General features: G+C 31.0%; 1 protein-coding gene across 3 annotated transcripts in view; it reads right to left on the bottom strand.

Annotated features, from left to right (window-relative positions):
* LOC118198772 (5-oxoprolinase) overlaps positions 1-22150 on the bottom strand; it is a 187030-nt gene that overhangs the window by 120468 nt on the left and 44412 nt on the right. For all 3 annotated transcript variants that reach the window (XM_085822874.1, XM_085822870.1, XM_085822863.1), the window contains exon 14: positions 19049-19130. In XM_085822874.1, the coding sequence (XP_085679000.1) occupies positions 19049-19130 (82 nt within the window). The remainder of the gene's footprint in view (positions 1-19048; positions 19131-22150) is intronic.

The raw sequence follows: 22150 nt of genomic DNA, 5'->3' as shown, positions 1-22150 counted from the left end.
TCATACATAAACAAATATTAGAATTATATTTTCCAATATGTTCAATCTGATAGCCCTTTTGTTGAACTATCATATTACATCTGTATTTCCAAGACAAAAATCCTTCTCTTAAAAAATCAAGGTTGATTTTATTCCACTCCTCCTTCACAATCTTCCAATGTCCATCCAATGTTTAGGGATGCCGCTTATACACAGCTTGTTTTGGAAGTCCAAATGCACAGTAATCCATCAGAGACACATCAGGGGACTTAACTGAGATGCATTTAAAAGGAATAGCTTCAACTCCAGTTTCATTTCTCATTTTTTCAACGGCTTGGAGCCTTATTATCACGGAACTTAATACAGTGAAGATTGTTTGGATAAAGAGATGGAATTTGTTCTTCAAAAATACGTGTTAAAAGTTATTTCTGATAGTACCGTAATTCGAATTCTTTTTTTCCACTTTCCTTATTTTAAGTTTTCTGTTATAACAGAATCCAGTAATAACCATAAAACCTTTAGAAAAACTTTCCTTGTTCTTTTGAGCCAATATACGATCTCTTTTTTTCTCCTCTTTTTCGGTAGTAAATCGATTTTTTCTATTGCGATCAGATAAGCATATCCAAGTCCCATTAATCGTAACAATACAGTATGGCTAAAGTGCAGAATTGCCCTCTTATTTGTTTGGCGCTTTTTACAAGAGTAAGAAGAAATGGATTTTTGTCAATTTTCTTTGACCTTTTTAAATGAAAACAGGTCGATGTGTACATGGATAAAGTCAAGGGAGTACACAATGCCACTGCCATTTTTGTGCAATTCTGGGTTTTTTTTGGGGGGGGGAATAAAATGTGTACATGGATACTGAGTATGAGCAATTCTTAAAAACGCGCCAAGCAGTGGGCGATTCGGCATTTTCCCCCAATATATTTCCAATTTTCACCTGCCAAATAATTTTCATACTGCAATCTGCACTAAAACATGAAATGCGACTTAAATTTATTAAGAGATATACGCACCTTTGTCAGGTATGCATTTGTTGACCTTTTCCCAATCAGATGTAAACTTTGATGTTTCTTTCCTTTCATATTAATTATGTCACTTATTTTACGTCTAGAAATATTAAACCATGCTTTCCACATCTTTTTTTAATAATTGAATAAAAGTATTTCTCCTCGGACAGCGCAAGAATATACCCTTCGATCAATGGTTTTTTTACAGCAATAAAAGAATATTTTTAATGCTGCAGACGATACTTAAACCTTAATCCAATTTGACGCACGTATCCGTTTTAAAATTAATATTAAAATTCATGGAGAAAATCAAAATCGTTACAAAAATGTGTAAACAGCCTCTGTATTTATAAAATATTTATTTTAAATTTTCTTTAAGTCTCTATTCAACCTTTAAAAAAAAAAAAAAAAAAAAACTGAAAGGTTTCAGATTTTAAATTACGTCGAATGGGGAATTTTTTTTTTAACATTTTGTGAGTCACCTTTATTTATCAAGTATCATGTTCTTTGCACTTAAACCATAAAATTCAGTTCAAGAGCAATATCGCAAAGTAATTTTAAATTGAAAATATCTTTAGAATTTCCGATACACAGTCTCCTGCTCTGGAGATAAAAATGTTTTTTTTCTGTACGACGTTGCCATTGTTCGCTTTGAAATCCTCGAGTTTGTTAAATCAAAAATTCGTTAAAGTTTTACAAAATATGACATTGATAATAAAACAAATTCCAAATTTAAATTTGGGCTTTCAGATGCCCATATTCGCAGTAAGATTACATCATTCAAAATTGGGCAGCTCTAGGTACCGTTGTTTTATCACAATGTGAGAAACATACATGCACTTAAGCAGATTTCTCATTATTTAATTTCTTCAGATAAAATACATGACGATAATATTTGGTGGCAACAGTTTGAAAAGTGAAACGGACATTGAGAGTGATTTGATGCAAGATCGCAAAACGAAAACAATAGTCCCTCAGAGACAAAGGCCCTTTTAAAAAACTGGAGAACTAATTCTTATTCATTATAATTAAAACACAACATCTGTAACAAAAACAAAGCAAACTTTCTTATTAACCCAAATACGAGGGCTATCCAGAAAGTAGATTACGTTTTGGAATAAAAAAATAAACAAAGTATAGGAAACAAATTTTATTATATACAGATGAAAGCCACACTCAAATACTACTTTTCTACATAGTCACCATACAAATTAAGGCATTTATCGTAGCGATGTACGAGCTTGGAAATTCCTTCGTCGAAAAATTCGGCCGCCTGCGCCTTCAACCACTTCGTTACCTCTTCTTGCAGCTGTGCGTCGTCATCAAAACGCTGCATAGCCAGCCACTTCTTCATTGCTGGGAATAGGTGGAAGTCGCTCGGTGCCAGGTCGGGACTGTACGGCGGATGAGGAAACAACTCCCACTTAAAAGATTCAAGAACTTTACGAGTGACATTTGCCGTGTGGGGCCGGGCGTTGTCGTGAATCAACAAGATCTTAGAGCTCAACATTCCTCTGTGCTTGTTTTGAATTGCTCTTCTGAGTTTTTGGAGAGTTTGGCAATACCTTTGAGAGTTTATTGTAGTGCCTCTTTCCAGGAAGTCCACCAAAATTACACCTTTTCTGTCCCAAAAAACAGTCGCCATCATCTTCCTTGCCGACATTGTTTGCATGCATTTCTTGGGTTTTTGGGGAGAACTTGTGTGCCCCCACTGCATTGATTGCAATTTCGTTTCACAGTTCACATGTTTCACCCATGTTTCGTCACCAGTAACGATGCGATCGAGTAAAGAGTCACCATCCTTATGGTAAGCGTCCAAAAAGTTCAACGCTGCAGCCATTCGCTGATTTTTGTGGTCCTCTGTCAAGATTTTTGGAATCCATCTTGCACAAAACTTGTGGTAACCAAGCTTTTCGCTGATGATTTCGTGCAACAAACTTCGCGAAATTTGTGGAAAACTCAAAGAAAGTTCCGTTATTGTGAAATTTCGATTTTCACGGACTTTAGCATCGACTTTTTCGAGAAGTTCGGCGGTCACTATGCTGGGTCTCCCACTTCGATCTTCGTCGTGAACATTGGTTCGGGCATTTTGAAATCTTATGACCCACTGACGCACTCCACCTTCAGTGATAATGTTGTCCCCATACACTTCACGAAGCTGCCGATAGATTTCTATCGGTTTACAGTTTTTTGCAGTCAGAAACCTTATTACTGAGCGCACCTCGCAGCTCGCGGGATTTTCAATTAACGCAGACATTTCAAACCGTCACAGTATCTGAACGGAGCACAGCACGAACTTCTCACTAGCACGGCTAGATGCAGACTGAGCTGCGCAACGCTCTGACCCCAAGATGGCCGCGCTAGCCCCGCCCCTAGCGGACACAGACGGAAACGTAATCTACTTCCTGGATGGCCCTCGTATTTACGTACAAAGCTACATACAAAGCATCAATTCGGAACAAACTGTCCTACTATAAACTCTTAAAATACTGCTTCGGATTGCTTAAATACTGATTCGGAACTCACTTAGATTTGCATACTACCTTATTAAATTTTACATTCTGGCAGGAAACTGAAATCAGAAGGGAAAGGAAAGTTCTAAAATTTAAAAATAATTGGTTAGAATAAAATAAGGTATTTACAGGGTAATGCCATTTTTTAGACTGATCCTTCATTTCTGGAGCTTAACAGCAAGAACAATTTTCATGCCTCACAAAATTAGGAAAAATATGTTTTTATTGGCTACAAGAGTTCCACTAGATGAGACTACACTAAATGACACCCTTTTCTCTTTCACACTTGATGCCAACTGTCAAGGTATCCAATTTTGCACACAATTTATAGTAACTTAAGTTTTCCACTTTTTTTTTTTTTTTTTATTTTACTTTATTTTTATTTATTGCAATGTGACCCAGCCAACCCATGCAGAAAGCTACTTGGTTACCAACCTGATATGAATTTGGTCACCTGTAGAACATTAGTATCACCATTTGCCTATTTATGGGTTTTCATTATTGTTGGTTAAATTTTTCTTTTTTTTTTTTTTTTTTTTTTTTTTTTTTTTTGTAAACACAGTTCTTATCAATGATATCATTTGTATAAACATCCTGAAGCCTTTCTAAGGATTTCAAACAGTCTGTAACCTCTTTCTACCTCCCGCAAAACTACATACATAGGTAAGAAAAGTAATGTTTTCGGCCCACTGTGAGATTTCAGAGAATTAGCATGGATTAAGATCCCCACAACACATTTTTATTATTTTTACAATGATGTGTGTCTATTAGTGAGTTTTCATGAGAATGACAATTTTCCATCCACAATAACTCTTATACAGAACAAAATCCAAAATTTGAAAATCCTGAAGTCCCGACAAATCCAAAATTTGGACTTGTCGGGACTTCAGGATTTTCAAATTTAGGAATTTTCCGGATTTTAGATCATCAGTTTTAATGCAATAAGATATGCAGAAATTATAAAAATAAAAATTTTAAATAATTGTGTAAGATGTTCAAGTATTTGTTTGTTTGTTTTGAGTAAGTAGTTGTTTGTTTGCATTTATAGCCTTAAGGGAATCAAAAATCACAAAAGAAAAACCTCAATACTTATTTCTTCAATTTATTAAATAAATGTTATTATTTCTTTGCTTTATTAAAGTGTCCAGCTTTGAGTCTCAATGAGGGCATTCCTCATATTTTAGCCTCCCTCTTCAAGATAATCTAATGACTCTACAGCGGCGTCCAAACTAAAAAAACAGTGGTTGATGATGATTCTTCACCACCAGGATTTGACGATTGGGTCCCCTAATCCCTCAGTCGGTCTTTAAAAGGGGATTTTCTTCCTCCTTTCTGCATGCCTTCATGGTGTAATGGTTAGCACACTCGGCACATACTCTAGAGGCCCAGGTCCGAGTCTCAGAGGTTTACACTGCTCATTTTTCATATTTCGAGCATCAAAATCCTCATAACTCTACACATTTCTCTACGATTCCATTAATTGGAAAATTTTGCTTTTGGTTCACAATATCCAAAGGTATCATGAGGTCGGCAACTAAAAACATGTTGTACAGCTAAAATTTGTCTTTGTAATACGTGATTTGCACGCTGAAGAAGAATTATATTATTTTTATTATACATTATACTTATGTCTGTTTCCCACATATGCTTAAAATTTATCTGTGCTCCAATGAAATAAATTTCAACATCTATTTAAGGCAGTATGTTTCCATTATGCATCTACTATGCATGTTGGTAGGTTTTTTTTTTTTTTTTTTAGGTTGTAAATGATTTTTCGTTATAAGAACACTTGGTAGATGGCAAATACACATATCGAATGCCAGGTAATCAAAAAACAAATCAGTTATTCTTAATTCAGTTGCTGTTGTTGCTTTTCCTTCGTTTTCAGACAAAGTCAGACAACACCCAAAAAATTGTTGATTCTAAGAAAGTTGAGCACAAGGAGGGAATTTGAGTAAATATCCTCCCTAGAGAGGCCCAAGTAGCTTAATATGTGCTTGGTAGATGCTTGATGTTCTTGGCACTTGCTGCAAGTGGCAAAGATTTTCATCCTTCCTTGAGAGAGAGGCTCATAATATGACCGCCTGCAATACGTGAGAGTGCAGTTCCCACTGGGGTTTATCTGAGCTAACGGAGTCAGTTCCATGTGTTGACTAGCTGTGCTATGACTGCAGTTCAGATTCTTCAACTTGCTACCCTATTGAAAAAAAACTGGTTTGGGAGATGGGTCGGCTATGTCACTTGTGTCCATTAGCTCAGATAAATACCAGTGGGAACGGCCCTTTAAAGTCCAACCAGGCTTGCTGCCCAGGCACCAGAGATGGGTGGGGGGGGGCTCCAACCACTCCACCATGATTTGTGATATTTTCAGAGAAAATAATTCTCATGGAGTAGGAAGTAAGATGGAGTGGCCCTAACGGGTTTTCCCTATACCCTGTTCTGAAGAACTGGCAATCCTTACGTGGTGACCAAAACACTGGGTAATTTGCCATAAAGTTCAATGGGTTTTGACACAATCGGATGTAAATACGTATTTTGTAATTATGTCATAAATATACATATAAATGTATATATTTTCTTTTTCTACAGTACTTCAGAGTCCTAAGTATATGAAAAGAATACATTTTTAAACAACATTTCATTCTGAACGGAATTAAATGCTATACTTTTCGCAGAACAGTTTGCTCAGAGTGGTTTAATTTGAATATTTTCACAAGTTTTTGTTAATTGCATTAGAAAAAAAAATTTAAGGTAATCCGATTTTATTTGGTTAAAGATTACAAAAATTAAGATCAAAGTTTATTGTGTTATTAATATTAAAATTATGCATTATTTTTTTCTTTTTATGGAGCTTCTTCCTAAAATACTTTCTCAAATATGACATATTTTAGCTTCTGAGGCATTTTTAAATGGAAAACTATTATAATTAATGCTCTATTCAGTCCATTTCAAATAAGAGCACCTTTTATTTTAATAGCAAAATACTTTAAATAGTACTTAACTTTCTCTGAATATTTCTGAAAGAGAATAAAATGAGGATTTATATATATATATATATTATTTAAAACTTGTAACTGAGTTATAAAATGTAAGGGGAATAATTCTTTTAATTATACTTATCAGATTTTTTTTACCCATAATTTCAACAATACGTATTCCAAAACTCTCTTAAGTACGCATCTCATAGAATTTGCTTTACAATACCTTTTAACAGATTGCTTTTCAGTACGAAGTATTCTTGCTTAAATAGTTTTATAACGTATTTGTCAACAGGATTTCAATTTATGTTTACAATTCAATGCTAAGTTTATTATATATTTAGATAATATTTATAATCATTATAAATTTTGATACATTTAATAATTAGATTTCTTGACAGTAACTTTCAGTTGTTTATGAATGAATAAATCCTTCATTTCAAATACATTTATAAATAATTTAATAAATATTTACGTATTTTGTTAAAGGCAGATACATGCTTTTTACAAGTACATGCATAAATACACATACATATTTCCTATTTTTCATTTCGGGCATGTGCAAATCTTTAATTTCTGTGCATTCACTATATTTTTCGAGTAAAGTAATTTACACTAATTTAAAATATACCCGAAAGTTTTACATAAAACATGTGTATAAATATAATTTGAATGAAAATTATATGCATTTTTTTAATACCCAAAGGTAAGTTTTTCTTGAAAATTCTTCCACGAAGTCATCTCTCCCTTTAGACAGATAGCCCTTGCATGCCTTACTCTATTTCATAAAAACTTAACCTGACCTATGTCCCTAATTACAAATATTTTAACGTGCATAATTTTATATTTACATTTAGCCATTAAGTTTCAAACTTTTGACTTAAAACATGTTTTAGGATACATTCATCATTAAATTCAAATCTTCTAGTAAATATATTTTGGCAGAGCACTCAATACCTCTTTTATCGATTTTACACAGTTTAATAATTCTCTGATAATATAATAAATAATAATAACTAAGTAAAATGTGTAAGCCCAAAATGTTTATTTTTCAGATATATAAAAATAAAATGATGAGTTTAAAATGAGCAACAGTAAAGCCTCTCCTCTAAAATATTTTAAAAAGTACCTGTTATTACAATAATATATGGATGTGAAAATTTTTATTTTTTTAAAACATTTTGGCATTTGGAACATAAAATAAAAGTAGCGAATGCTCTATCAAGGGTATTGAAAGATGTATACAATTTTAAAGGTACCATAAAGTATTTTTTATTCTTTAAGCATAACATTTTTGTTAAAAATCTGTATTTTTGTAATTCAACAGCTTAGAATTTTATAAAACAAATTCATAATCAAAATCGCTGTTGTTAGTTATCGAAAAATAATCAAGATGTGATTTTTGCATAAATGTCACTAAACTATACAAATTGCTATTATCCATCACATTATGAATGTTTCTTTCATGTGAAAGTGTCCCGTTTTTCAATTTGTACGGAACTGTCGTGTGTCGAAATACTATCAGAGCACTGTAAAGTGAGCTTCTGAATGTAAACAAAAATCACCCCATTTGGTGACCGAACCTTCGAAGCAGTGCTTCACTTCTATTGCTGGTTTGGCCACTCCTTCCTTTCTTACCTCCATGATAATTCTAGATAGGTAAGGGTGGAAGAGGAGGGAGTTAAAAGGCCACAGCCCTCTTTTGCTAGTTTGTTGTTTTTTGTTGCCAAAAAGATAAACATGGGATGGGATCCACTGAAAATAGATATCATGATGCTGATAAATTAGGTGTCGTTTTTTCAGGACAGAGATACTAATCTTATCGCCTACATAAATCCAGTTACTGAGGTGATGGAGTGAGCTTCGGCTATCAGATAGGATCCATAGATCTTCAAAATTATTCTCCGTTCACTTCTGAAAACTGGACAGAGTGTCATTTTTCCTCGGAGGGGCCTCAATATAAATACCGCTACCTGCACAGTCAGCAATTTTGCTGCCGTCACTGAAGATCTTGATAGCATTTTTGGGGATGTTGTCTATTACCTCCAAGGCCAACTGTTTAAGGTGTCAGTAAAATAATCTCTCTTATTTATAGGAGTGGATAAGTTCCAGTGAAAGTGAACCTTGGAGAGTCCCTCTGATGGGTTTAAACAGTAAGATAGTAAATGAGGTAGAACATTGCAGAATAGTAGGTTCTTGGAATCAACAGTGCCAAAAAGGGTGTTTTTCTTTAGTCTTTGTTTTTCCATTTATTTAGGTACACTGAAGTTTTATTGAATTGGCCATAATAAGTTTGTTAAAGTACTTTGCAAGACCAGCTAGTCTTCTAGTCTGAAGAGGCTGTAAATTGGCCTCAAAAAGGGCTATTTCCATAGGGCAGTTGCACCTCATCCCAGTAGTAATACGGGCAGTACTTCATTCACCTTTTTCTAATTTCTTAAGGTTTGAATCCTGATTCTTAATTCATACAGCATTAAATGGCTTACGAAAATCATTAAAAATCATTTTCAAAATCTTCTTTCAGAAATTTCTCGTGGTCAAAGCATTTCACTAAGTAGCTGAAGTCTAACTTTTGCCAAGCATATAGCATAAAAATGTCAGCATAGAAAGTTACTGCACTGTTTGGTATTCAGTCACTAATATTTAAAATAAAACTGTTTTAGATATTTCTGCAGATTCATTTCTCAAGCTTCTGTGAAAGGATCAGCAAGCAGTGATGACAGCAACAGTATCAAATGTCCAGAAATTTATATTTTGTGTGTTTAAGCTTTTGTTATTCATATAAAGAATTTAATAGATTTGGGGTAAAATTGGACAACCAGGAGTGGTACTTTATTTGAAGACCAAAACAATTTCAAAACTATATTAAAATACAAAAATAAATAAATAAATAAAGATAAAAAATTTTAAAGTTTTCAGATTTAAGATTATGCCCAAAAGGGCTTTTTTATACGTTTCACGTTACCTTTGTTTATTAAATATCATGTTCTTTGCACTTAAACAATAAAATTCAGTTCAACAGCAATATCGCAAAATAATTTTTAAATCAGCATAACTTTAGAATTTCCTATACACAGTCTCGTGTGTTGGAGATAAAAAAAAAAGTTTTCAAAGTTACAAGTTTCTGTAAGTTCTTCAAAACCTAACAGAAGTGTTGTGCCACCAAATACTGAAAGAGGTATTGTATCACCCAATTGTGCAAATGAACATAACTACGTTACTCGATCTGGTAGAACTGTTAAAAAAACCTCATTTTTTAAAAGACTATGTATAATTTTATTTTTATCATTATTTCTGTTAAAAAAGGGAGATGTTACATATGTAACTGTAACTGTATCTATTATTAATCATAACAGTAATATAGTAGCAATGTAGAATAAACGATGTTTGTGTACATCTTGTAATCATCACTAAGCACTTATCTAACATATAAAAATAATACAGCTCTAGGTTTTATCACAGTGCGAGAAACATATATACATTGGTGCAGATTCTTCATTATTTAATTTCTTTAAATATAATACAGGGCGATAATATTGGTTGGCAACAATTTGAAAAGTGAATCGGGACATTTATAGAGAACCAACACGAAATGCCAAAACCTTCAGGACAAATTGCCCCTTTGGTCTAATAAACTGCATTAAATATAAAAAGATATTAAAATATAATCCAAAACTTTTGAATTTTAGTATTTAAGACTTTTATATCCATAAGAACATACTAGATTTCGGCTAAAATTGACTAACTAAGATGATACTTAACCTGAAGCTCTGAACAGATTTTTGTGAAAAAGTATCATATAAGATAATCCAAAATTCCTCAAATTTGGTATTTAAAGCTCTTATATGTATATACAATGCACATACAATAATTAATGACAACAAATATTAGATTTGATTATCGATAATGAACCACAAGTGGTACTTAACTTGGAACTGTTAACAGATTTTTGTAGAAAAATCAAGAATTATTATAATATACTCATTTAATCTAAAATAATGTGACACATAGTGATGAACATCATGTCCCTCCCCCTTTAATTAGCTTTAAATCAGATTCTATAGTTTTGTTCACAGATCTTACAGAGATATTTAAAATTTTTGTAATAGCTCTTTGGGAGGTTGCATTTTCCTTTAACACATGAGATCTAACTTTAGATTAAATGAGAGCTGTATGTACCTTTGTTGGGTATGCATTTTTTGCCTTTATCCCAGAAGGATATAAACTTTGATGTTTCTTTCCTTTCATATAAATTAAGTCCCTTATTTTACGTGTAAAAGTATTAAAACCATGCTTTTCACATCTTTTTTTTTCTTTTAATGATTGAATAAAAGTATTTCTTTTCGAACAGCGCAAAAATATAGCCTTCGGCCCATTGTTTATTGTACAGGGATAATTTAAAGAAAAGAATATTTTTAATGCTGCGCCCGATAATTAAACCTTATTCCAATTTGATGCCAGTCACATTCGCATTTTAAAACTAATATTTAAATTCATGGAGAAAATCAAAATCATTACAAAAATGGTGTTTACACCCTCTATGTTTATTTATCTTTTTATACCATTATTGCTCAAGGCTCAATATAGTAAACTGCAGAATATGTAATTAGTTTTTGGTCAAGTAAATAATGAATTACAATTATTATCCCCCCAACCAAAAAAAGCACCTAATAAATATCAAATATTGAAATGATTTAGCAAAATATACGAACATCATATTGTTAGGTTACTCTGATCAGTACTACAAACTGAAAAAATAGACACTTGTTTAAATAATTATGCATTCTTTTAATATATGAACATTTGAGCAAAAAGTTATTTTTGAACACAAAAACTGCAAATACCAAATTACCAAAAACTTTTTTGTATGTGAGAATAATATTAATATGCTCATTTACCTGAATATTAGTATACTATATTTCATATCCTTGTGTATTTTTAGAATTTATATATATATCTAGTTTTAATGATAGTAAATGTACCTAAAACATCCATTAAACTTTTACATTAAACACCCCTTTCAACTAACAAGCATTTAATTTTTGAAAATGAAAATTTTAACACTATTTCTCATCGAATCTACAAAATTTGTCACAGAATACACCTTGAATTTTTCACCATTTTAGGAAACTATGAAAAGAAAACGGTTTAAAATAATAAAAGGAATATTTAATTCTTAAGAAGAGTTCTTCAAAACTTTACTATTTTGCCACTACTATTTACTAGCCACTTTAAATTTAAGAATTCCCTAAATAAATGCTTTATAATTAACTCCTACACGATATTAAACATATTACTAGTAGAAGGAAAAATTATTTACAGGAATGTAGTATTTTGCCAATGTTTTCTGAGGGTTACAATTCACAGGCAATGAAACTGCCCATGATGGAAGATATGCCACACTATAACCAGTAATGTGTTAGAATATGAACCCAGAACTAGTTGAAAGAAGGCAACTGACCTTTTATTTAACTCTGTTCACACAAACACAGAGACATTGTTGGTGTGAAGTAGTCATATAAATTATATTCTCTACGAATTACCTACTTCTAATTAAAAAAACATACTATAGTAATATATAAAGAGAAAACTTCATTAAATAAGATTAATCACAACAAGTCTTATCACATTCTCCAAAACCATAATAGTCTTCTCGAAATGCCAGATATATTTTTAACTCTTTTACCATCAAAGAAAATATCAATGCTGCCAAAATATTAAAACTTAAAATTATACTTCATAAACAAATACTATCAGATATGCTGCAGAGAAAAACAAGCTGATATAATTTAGAAAACGATTACTAAACATTACCTGCTGGAAGTCAAAAAACTTGTTTCATTAAACTATTGATCCCAAAAACAAACTTCACTAGCTACTACCAGATAATATACAAATACCATAAAATTTACAGTTGACAAAAAATGCATCAAAATAATATTTAGAACTGCATGCTGATTTTAAAACAGTTCATCCTGTTAACTGTTGATAAACAACATACTATCATTATTGAGGGGGAAAAAATTAAAAATGTATGTCATCTGAATTGGCAATCACCAGACTATATATTTCTTTATCATCTCATTGGGCTTTCTTCTTTTGTTATTGTAAAATAATTGGCTAAGAAAAAGTTTATCCATGTATGTAATACTGACATTCCAAATTGTAAGCTTTTCATGGTTACACCTTTATTTATCATTCTGTCAACAGAATGTTTTTAAATTTTTGTGCTGCAAGTACAGCATTATCACATGGACAAATCAGTAACAGGTATATCACCAATAACTGAAAAAATTAAATTATGACCGATTGAATGCTGGCATTTGATTTCTTTACACACTCTATTCTTTCCTTTCATAAAAATTTAACCATTATTAAAGGCTTTTAGAGTCTTGTACCAAATTATTTTATAATTCCTGCTATCAAGGTACACTTTGCATACAAAAAAAGGGGAGATAGTTCTGTATCTCCCCTTTTACTGGACTGCTTGTCGAAATTTAACTTGAATTTTCCATGTCTCGAAAGTGCGACTTAGGATATATGTTAGATTTATATATAGCATTATTCTAGCATAGGTATTTTAACATAAAATCGGACTTCTTCTAAAATAACATACCATTTTTTCCATATTTTGATTCTATGATTCAAATTAAGCCTGGATGTTAAATTCTGTAATTTTTGTAAAAAAAAAAAAATTATGGAGAAATTTAAACTTTATCTTGGCACATTTTTTTTCAGTTTGCCCCAAGAATAATTCACTTGGCGAACTTCACGAATAGAGAATATTTGTTAATTTATAGCAACCTATTTTCCTTTCCTTTTTTTCATTGTATACAAGCAGAAAAAAGCTCATTGTTCATACTTTCAAATAATTTTAACAAAGTGCCTAAACCACATTTGGCATTATTGCTTATAACAAATATGCCAAATTCCAAAATGTGCCAATATGTAAATTCACATATATCTTAGGAAATTCTGAATTAAAAAACTCTAATTTTTAGCAGGTATGCAAAACACAGCTATTCTAAGATGATGGTAAAAATTTTATAAGTTATAAATCAAAATTTTTTCGGAAAATTTATAAAATTATTTTAAAATACAAATTTAAAAAATAAATTATAAAAAAATGGGCAAATTTTATTTAGAATGAACCTAAATTTCGAAATGTGAAAGGAAGAATAAAATAAGTTTAATAAAAAAAGAGATATTAATAAGTATATACCTAATTCAATTAACTTAGAGGAGCTATAATTTTGAGAGCTAATTTTTTAAAAAGCACTTGTGCAATTTTTACTACACTTGGCACTTAGGTATACTTTGAATCATGGAATCAGAATATGGAAAAAAATAGTATATTATTTAAAAAAAAAGTTCAATTCTGTGTCAAAATACCTATGTTAGAACAATGCTATGGAATTAGAAGTAGAATGGGGAAATATATAATATAATCCCAGTAAAATGGAGATATAGAATATAATCCCAGTAGAATGGGAGATATATAACTGTCCCTTTTTTTGTGTGTGTATAAGGTGTGTGTTATATATGTAACTGTAACTGTATCTATTATTATCTGTAACTATAACTGTAATATAATATAGTAGATGAGTAATGTAGAATAAACGATGTTTGTGTACATCTTGTAATCATCACTGAGCACTACCCAACACATATAAAATACAATGTTTGTGTACATCTTGTAATCATCACTGAGCACGTACCCAACACATATAAAATACAACACATGGCGCAGCTGGTCGTTGATAAAAAAGAAAATTTTTTTTGAAGAACCATGCAGCCTCCGTAAAGACGTTCTAAACAAAAACATCATGAGAAGTTGTTTACTGTGAAATCGAAACTTATATGGCTGGTAAGTGAGTTGTTTATTTTTATTGGCAGTGGCTAAAAATATGTATATATAAACTATTTAAAGTCCTAAATTAAATATGGATGGATTAAAGCCACCAAGTAATCTAAGTTTCGAAGGAAATTTAAGCGAAAATTGGAAGAAATGGAAACAGAATTCCAAATTTATATGTTAGCGTCTGGTGGTATTACTAAATCACCTGAAATTAAAGTAGCTATTTTATTGCATATTATTGGTGAAGAAGCACTTGAAAAATTTAATACTTTTAATTTAAGTGAAGAAGATAAGAAGGATGTTGACAAAGTAATTGAAGCTTTCGAAAATTTTTGCATACCGAAAGCAAACGAAAGTGTTGATAGACATATATTTTTTTCCGAACACAACATGTAGGTGAATCGTTTGATGATTTCTTAACCGATTTAAAGAAATTAAGTAGCAACTGTGGATTTGCAGAATTAAAAGATAGTTTAATAAGGGATAGAATAGTAAGTGGAATTCTAAATAAAAATCTCAAAGATAGATTATTAAGGGAAGATCAGTTAACATTGGAGAAATGTATTAAAATGTGTAAAGCTTCTGAATAAGCAGAACTTCATCTGAAAACTTTAACTGAAGAAAATAAAATAGAAGCTATCAAACGTAATAAATTTCGACCTTCAGAGGAAAAAAGTCAGCCTTGTAAGAAAGACTTTCATGTAAAACAAAAGCAACAAAGTACTAAATCTTCTTCAAACTATCAAGGAAATAAGTACAATAATCCAAAACCATGTAGAAAATGTGGAACTTTTCATAAGTTATACAACTGTCCTGCTTATAATAAGATTTGCTTATACTGTAAAAAGAAAAATCACTTTTCTAAAATGTGCACTTTTAAAAATGTTAATGTTGTACAGAATAATTTAGAGCATGAGTTACACAATAATGGTAATGAATATATTTTAGGGTCAGTAGAAGATATAAATCCATTTTCTAAAAATAAAACCGAATGGTTTGAAAAACTAAAAGTAAACATATCTAAATATTTATTTGTTAAGTTGGATACTGGAGCTCAGTGTAATGTGCTACCATTGCCTAAATTTAAACAATTAAATTTAAGAGAGAAATGTTTGACTAAATCAAAAGTCCCTTTAAATAATTACAATGGTACTACAATTGATGTAGTTGGAAAATGTAAATTATTATGTGAAACATCGAAAGGGGACAAGGATGAAGTAGAATTTCAAGTCGTAGCATGTGATAAAACTGTTCCAGCTATTTTAGGTTTACCTACATTGCAAAAATTAAACCTAATACAAAGGATTTGTACAGTAAATCCTGATTCTAATGAAAAGTTACCAAAACTTTTAAAAGGATATCAAGATTTGTTTAAAGGAACTGGGAATTTAACTGGATATACATATCATATTAAATTAAAACCAGCAGCTGTTGGTAAAATAGAACCCTGTAGGAAAATTCCACTTAGCTTATTAAATCCATTAAAAAAGGAATTAGCAAGAATGGAAAAAGATGGTATTATAAAGAAAGTTAACCAACCAACAGAATTCGTGAATTCATTAGTGGTAGTAAGGAAAAAGGATGGAAATTTAAGAGTGTGTTTAGATCCTCAGCACCTTAACCAAAATATACTAAGAGAACTTTATCACATACCAACCTTTGAAGAAATTTCATCTCAAATGACAAATGCAAAGGTCTTTAGTATTTTAGATGCAAACAAAGCATTTTCGCAAATTAAACTGTCAGATTCAAGTTGTGAATTTACTACATTTAACACTCCGTTTGGTAGATATTGTTTTTTGAGGTTGCCATATGGACTGAGTTCATCACCAGAAGTTTTCCACAGAAGTTTTTCTGAAATTTTTAGTGATTTAGAAGGAGTTCAAATATATATAGATGACTTATTAGTTTGGGGTAAAGATAAAAAAGAACATGATTCAAGATTAAAGAAGTTGTTGGACAGAGCCAGAGAAAAGAATGTTAAATTTAATTTAAATAAATGTAAATTTGGGCTGAATGAAGTGAAATATATGGGACATATATTTTCTAAAGATGGTTTAAAACCAGATGAAGACAAAATTAAGGCTATTCTAGATATAAAACCACCAAAAAATGTGAAAGAATTAGAAACTTTCCTAGGAATGATTACATATGTTTCTAGATTCATACCTAATGTATCAGAATTGACATCATGTTTAAGAGATTTGTCATTATCTGGAACTGGAATGCAACACATGAAAAAGCATTTAAAAGACTAAAAGATGTCTTAGTAAATAAACCAATTTTACAGTATTATGATATAAAGATGCCAGTAGTTTTATCTGTAGATGCATCTCAAGAAGCACTAGGAGCAGTCTTACTGCAGAATAATTTACCAGTGGCATATGCATCTAAGGCATTAACAGATACACAGAAGAATTATGCTCAAATTGAAAAGGAAACTTTAGCTATTGTATTTGCGTGTGAGAAATTTCACCAATATATATTTGGAAAAAATATTACTGTGGAAAGTGATCATAAACCACTGGAATCAATTTTTAAAAAGCCATTAAATAAATGCCCTGTAAGACTACAAAGAATGCGTATAAGATACAAGCCATATCAGTTTGAGATAAAATATAAACCAGGAAAAGAACTTTTTATAGCGGATGCATTATCAAGATCATTCACTGATAAAGGATCTGATTTCTTTGAAGGAGATATAGAAGCTCATGTTGGATTAGTTGTAGAATGTATACGAATGTCTAATGGTAAAATGGAAGTTTTTCAACTGGAAACAGAAAAAGATGAAGAACTACAAGTTTTAAGAAAATTAATTAAAACTGGATGGCCAGATGAAAAATGTATGGTTCCAGAACTGACAAAACCATATTTTAACTTCAGAGAAGAACTATCAGAAGCAAATGGATGAATATTTAAAAATTCCTGTGTTGTTGTACCTAGAAGGTTACGAAAAGATATGTTAAGCAGAATTCATTATGGTCATTTAGGAGTAGTAATAAAATGCAAGATCAAAGCAAGAGAAATATTATATTGGCCAGGAATGTCCAAAGAAATTGAAGATTTGGTACTGAATTGTCAAACATGTTTAAGTTTACAAAAAGTTAATACTAAAGAACCAAGGATATCTAAAGAAATACCTAATGGTCCATGGGAAGTATTGGGAACAGACCTCTTTTACTTTCAAGGAAGGGATTATCTAATAGTTATAGATTATTTTAGCAAATATGTTGAAATTGGACATTTGGAAGATTTGTCAAGTGTAGCAGTGATAAAGCAATTGAAATCAATTTTTGCAAGACATGGTATTCCGAAAATAGTATATTCGGATAATGGTCCACAATATAATTGCAGGAAATATAAAGATTTTGCAAGAAGATGGAATTTTGAAACCAGAACTTAATACCCACAATCAAAATACCCACAATCTAATGGAATGATTGAAAGACATATTCAAACTGTCAAGCGAATGTTAGAAAAAGCTGTAGTAGACAACAAAGATCCATATTTAGTTTTACTGGAATATCGTAACTCTCCTATTTCAGATGAAATTAAGTCACCTTCAGAATTGATGTTTGGAAGAAAAGTAAATGGATTGATGCCTATAAAAGAGAATTTTGCCCAAGCTAAACGATATGAAGACCATAAACAACATTTACTGAAGAGACAAACCTTACAAAAAAGTTATTATGATAGGAATGCAAGACCATTAAAACCACTGAAAACAGGAGATCATGTTTACATTAAAGAGAAAGGGAAAAAACTAAATGAAAGAGGGAAAATTATAGAAGAAGCAGAAAGACCCCATTTATATAGGATTATAAGAACAGACGGAAGAATTGTAGAAAGGAACAGAAGAGATCTTCTTAAAGGAACTAATCAGGAAGAGTTTGCAATACAAAACAACTATGAGAATGAAGTTATAGATGAACCCGAGATACATGAAAATAGTAGGAGCACTACAAATTTAGATGTGCCTGTAAGTCCTTCAAAATCTAACAGAAGTGTTGTGTCACCAAATAGTGAAAGAGGTATAGTTTCATCAAATTTTTCAAATGGACATAACTACGTCACTCGATCTGGTAGGACTGTTAAGAAACCTTATTATTTAAAAGAATATGTTTAATTTTACTACTATTATTATTTTTTATAAAAAAGGAAGATGTTATATATGTAACTGTAACTGTATCTATTATTATCTGTAACTATAACTGTAATATAATATAGTAGATGAGTAATGTAGAATAAACGATGTTTGTGTACATCTTGTAATCATCACTGAGCACGTACCCAACACATATAAAATACACAGTGTGTAGAGGTACTTCTCTCAAAGAGCTGAGAATTGCTCTATTAAAGAAACAAGAAGTTTTTCCTCTGACAGATTTGATTATTTAATGAAGGAGTTGAATGTATCTACAAAGCTTATATGAAGGTGCACGGTGGTCACATCTTTCATTAAATTTTACTAGTTGGCATCCCCCCCCAAAAAGAGGGAAGAGCAAAAATTACTACTGTTATACTCAAAGCTATACTCATTTACTACAATTTTTTAGTCAGAATATGTAATCAAAATACTTGCCATCAGATGAAATTTTGAGTCCATTTAAAGCATAACTTCTGCAATTAAGTCAAATTTACTTATTTTCACATGCTTTTAGAAAACAGACAGAAACCAGATTACATGTAAATAAAGAAAGAAGGACCTACTCTTGAAACCCTTGCTTTTGTAAATTTTCCTGGCATTTGCATGTCAAATTCTTAATCCTTTCATCTAAGTACTCAAAATTTTCTGCACAAAAAAGGAAAACAATCACTTATTTTCTTAAAATTATTAAAATCATCTCATTATTAAGAAAATTTCATGTTTTTTCTACAGACAAATGACTCAAATATATTTCAAACCAGTTTACATTATCAATTTAGTTATAAAAAATAAAAATTAAAAAACGGGGTTGCAAAAAAATCATTCAATATGACATTTTCTGATTATCCGCACCCCTACTCAAAGGTCATTAACTAATTGTTAATTAATTTTTTGACAAACTAATACATGAAAGACAACAGCCATTATCAAAATAATGGTACAGTGGGCAAAACGAAAAATGGGACAGTTCTATATCTGACATTCTACAGGGTCGATTGACGAAATTCAAATCATGTTTTCCATGTCTCGAAAGCGCAACTTAGGATATATATAAGATTTATATATTGTTCTAACATAGGCATTTTGACACAAAATTGGACTATTTCTGAAATGACATGCCAATTTTTTTCCATACTTCATTTCTGCGACTCAAATTATGCCTAAATATTAATTTTGCATGAAATTTACGGAGAAATTAAAAAATTTATCTTGCTGTATTTTTTTTCAGTTAGTGCCAAGAATAATTTACTTGGCAAACTTCTTAATTTATAGAAACCCAATTTTCCTTTTCTGCTTTGCATTGCAAACGAGTGGAAAAAAGTCATCTTTCATACTTTCAAACAATTTTAACAAAGTGCGTAAACCACATTTAGCATTATTATCACTCAAAAAAAAAAAAAAAAAAGATGCCAAATTTCAAAAGGTGTCAATATGTAATTTCAAGTATATCTTAGAAAATTTTGAATAAAAACCTCTAATTTTTTGCAGGTGTGCCTAGAAATACATCTACTTTAAGAAAGTGTTAAAGATTTTATAGGTTATAATACAAAAATTGTTTTGAAAAATTTATAAAAAATATTTTAAAATACAAATTTTAAAAATAAATCATAAAAAATGAATGTGCGAATTGTATTTGGATTAAGCCTAAATTTTGAATTTTAAAGAAGGAATCAAGTAAGTTTAATTAAAAAAAGATATTCATAAATATACAGGGTGTTTATAAAGTCCTGGACCCAGTTTGATGTTTAATAACTCAAATAATAAAGATAGATTAAAATTAATAAATTAAATGGTTAAATAGACTCAAAAAGTTTCATGACCCTTGTCAATGAACTTCCACGTGTGCCCCCTTCGCACGGAGAATATCAAGTAGGTATTCAATTTCACGCTAGGTACCGGCAAGCATGTCGGCATCCACAGAGGCTATTGAGGTTGTAATTCTGGCTTTTAGGTCATCAATGTTCGACATTCTCCTCCTGTAAACATTGTCCTTTACAAATCCCCAAAGGAAAAAGTCCAGCGATGTTATAGCAGGTGATCTGGGTGGCCAAGGAATTGGACCTCCTCGCTCAATCCATCCTCCTGTAAAATGGTCATTCAAAGAATTATGAACAATGGTACCCCAATGAGGTAGTGCACCATCTTGTTGCAAAAAGACATGTAGCTGAAGCTCTTCTAATTGTGGAAATACGAATTTTTCCAACATGCCTAAGTATACGACTGATGAGACCATCTTTTCTGTAAAAAAGAAAGGCCCAATGACTCGGTCATACATTAATCCACACGACACATTAACCTTTGGGGAATCCCTTTGTACCTCACAGTATACATGGGGGTTTTCAGATTCCCATATGCACACATTATTGCAAAAGTTGCCAAAAACAAAAGAGAGAAAAATGCAATTAATAAGCAGATGATATTTAGAAAAGTACAGATATTTAGACTGGAAAATGAAATTATCTGAAATTAACCACACACGCAGACGATATTTACAAAAGTAAAGATATTCAAACCTGAAAAGGAAAATATATAAGTTATTACATCAATAAATGCCATAACTTTGTTTATATCTTCATTATTTTATGAGTTATTAAACATCAAAATGGGTCCGGGACTTTATAAACACTCTGCACATCCAATTCAATTAACACTAAGGTGATAAAATTTTGAGAGCTAATTTTTAAAAAAACTTCTTGTGCAATTTTTCACAAAACTTGTAAATTTGGCATCATTTGAGTCGTATAATCGAAATAATTAGGAATTAAATAATAAGGAAAAATTGGAATGTCATTTCAGAAAAAGTCAGATTTTGTGTCAAAATACCCATATTAAAATAATGCTATATATAAATCTAATACTATATATCTAAGTCCCGTTTTCAAGACATGAAAAACGCAAGTTGAATTTCGTCAATCGGGGCAGTAGAACGGGAGATATAGAACTGTCCTCCTTTTTTTGTGTGTGCACTGTACACTAAGAATTTTTTACAAGACCAATCAATCAATAAAACTGGAAAAAAAATCTTATAAAACTTTAATTAAATTTTGATACTTAAAATGGCAACCAAATTTTAATATAACATTTTTTACGAGTGAATATTTAATGCAAATAGCTAATAGTTTCTGCAAATGGCAAAATATTTTTTTTTTAAATATTTTTATTGAGAAATTGAAAAAATAATCATTGTGAAGTGTAATGGTGGTACTAGAGTTTTTCAATTTTTCTTTATATGGTATGTGTTAGTCTAAAGGTTGAGAACCAATGTTCTAAACATTTGTCCTCATTAAAAATGACAGTAAAATGATTTTTTACAGCTACACCAATGCAAAGATTGTTTTTTAATAATAATAATAATAATAATAATAATAATAATAATAATAATAATAATAATAATAATAAACATGAACAAAAAAAAAAAAAATCTACCAAAGTGGAGCTGACCCCTTCTTGCTGCAAGCCCTTCAATTGTGTTTAGTGTTTTATTAACTGTCTGTTTTTCACAAAGGCTGAAAAGAACTCATTTTAGTTTCTTTTTAAGACAGCTACAATATAAAAATGCAAATAACATATTTACTTTTGTATTCCCCCTTTTATACTAATTTAATCCCGTGAAAATCAGGAAGGGAAATTATGTGAATAACTGAATTTCGAAGAATGCAGTTAGA

The sequence above is a fragment of the Stegodyphus dumicola genome, chromosome 1 (assembly GCF_044657685.1).
Source record: "Stegodyphus dumicola isolate Sdum_Otavi_A_Nest chromosome 1, ASM4465768v1".
Lineage (NCBI taxonomy): Eukaryota > Metazoa > Arthropoda > Arachnida > Araneae > Eresidae > Stegodyphus > Stegodyphus dumicola.
The sequence above is the reverse complement of the archived record's forward strand: the minus strand, read 5'-3'. Positions and strand labels throughout refer to the sequence as shown.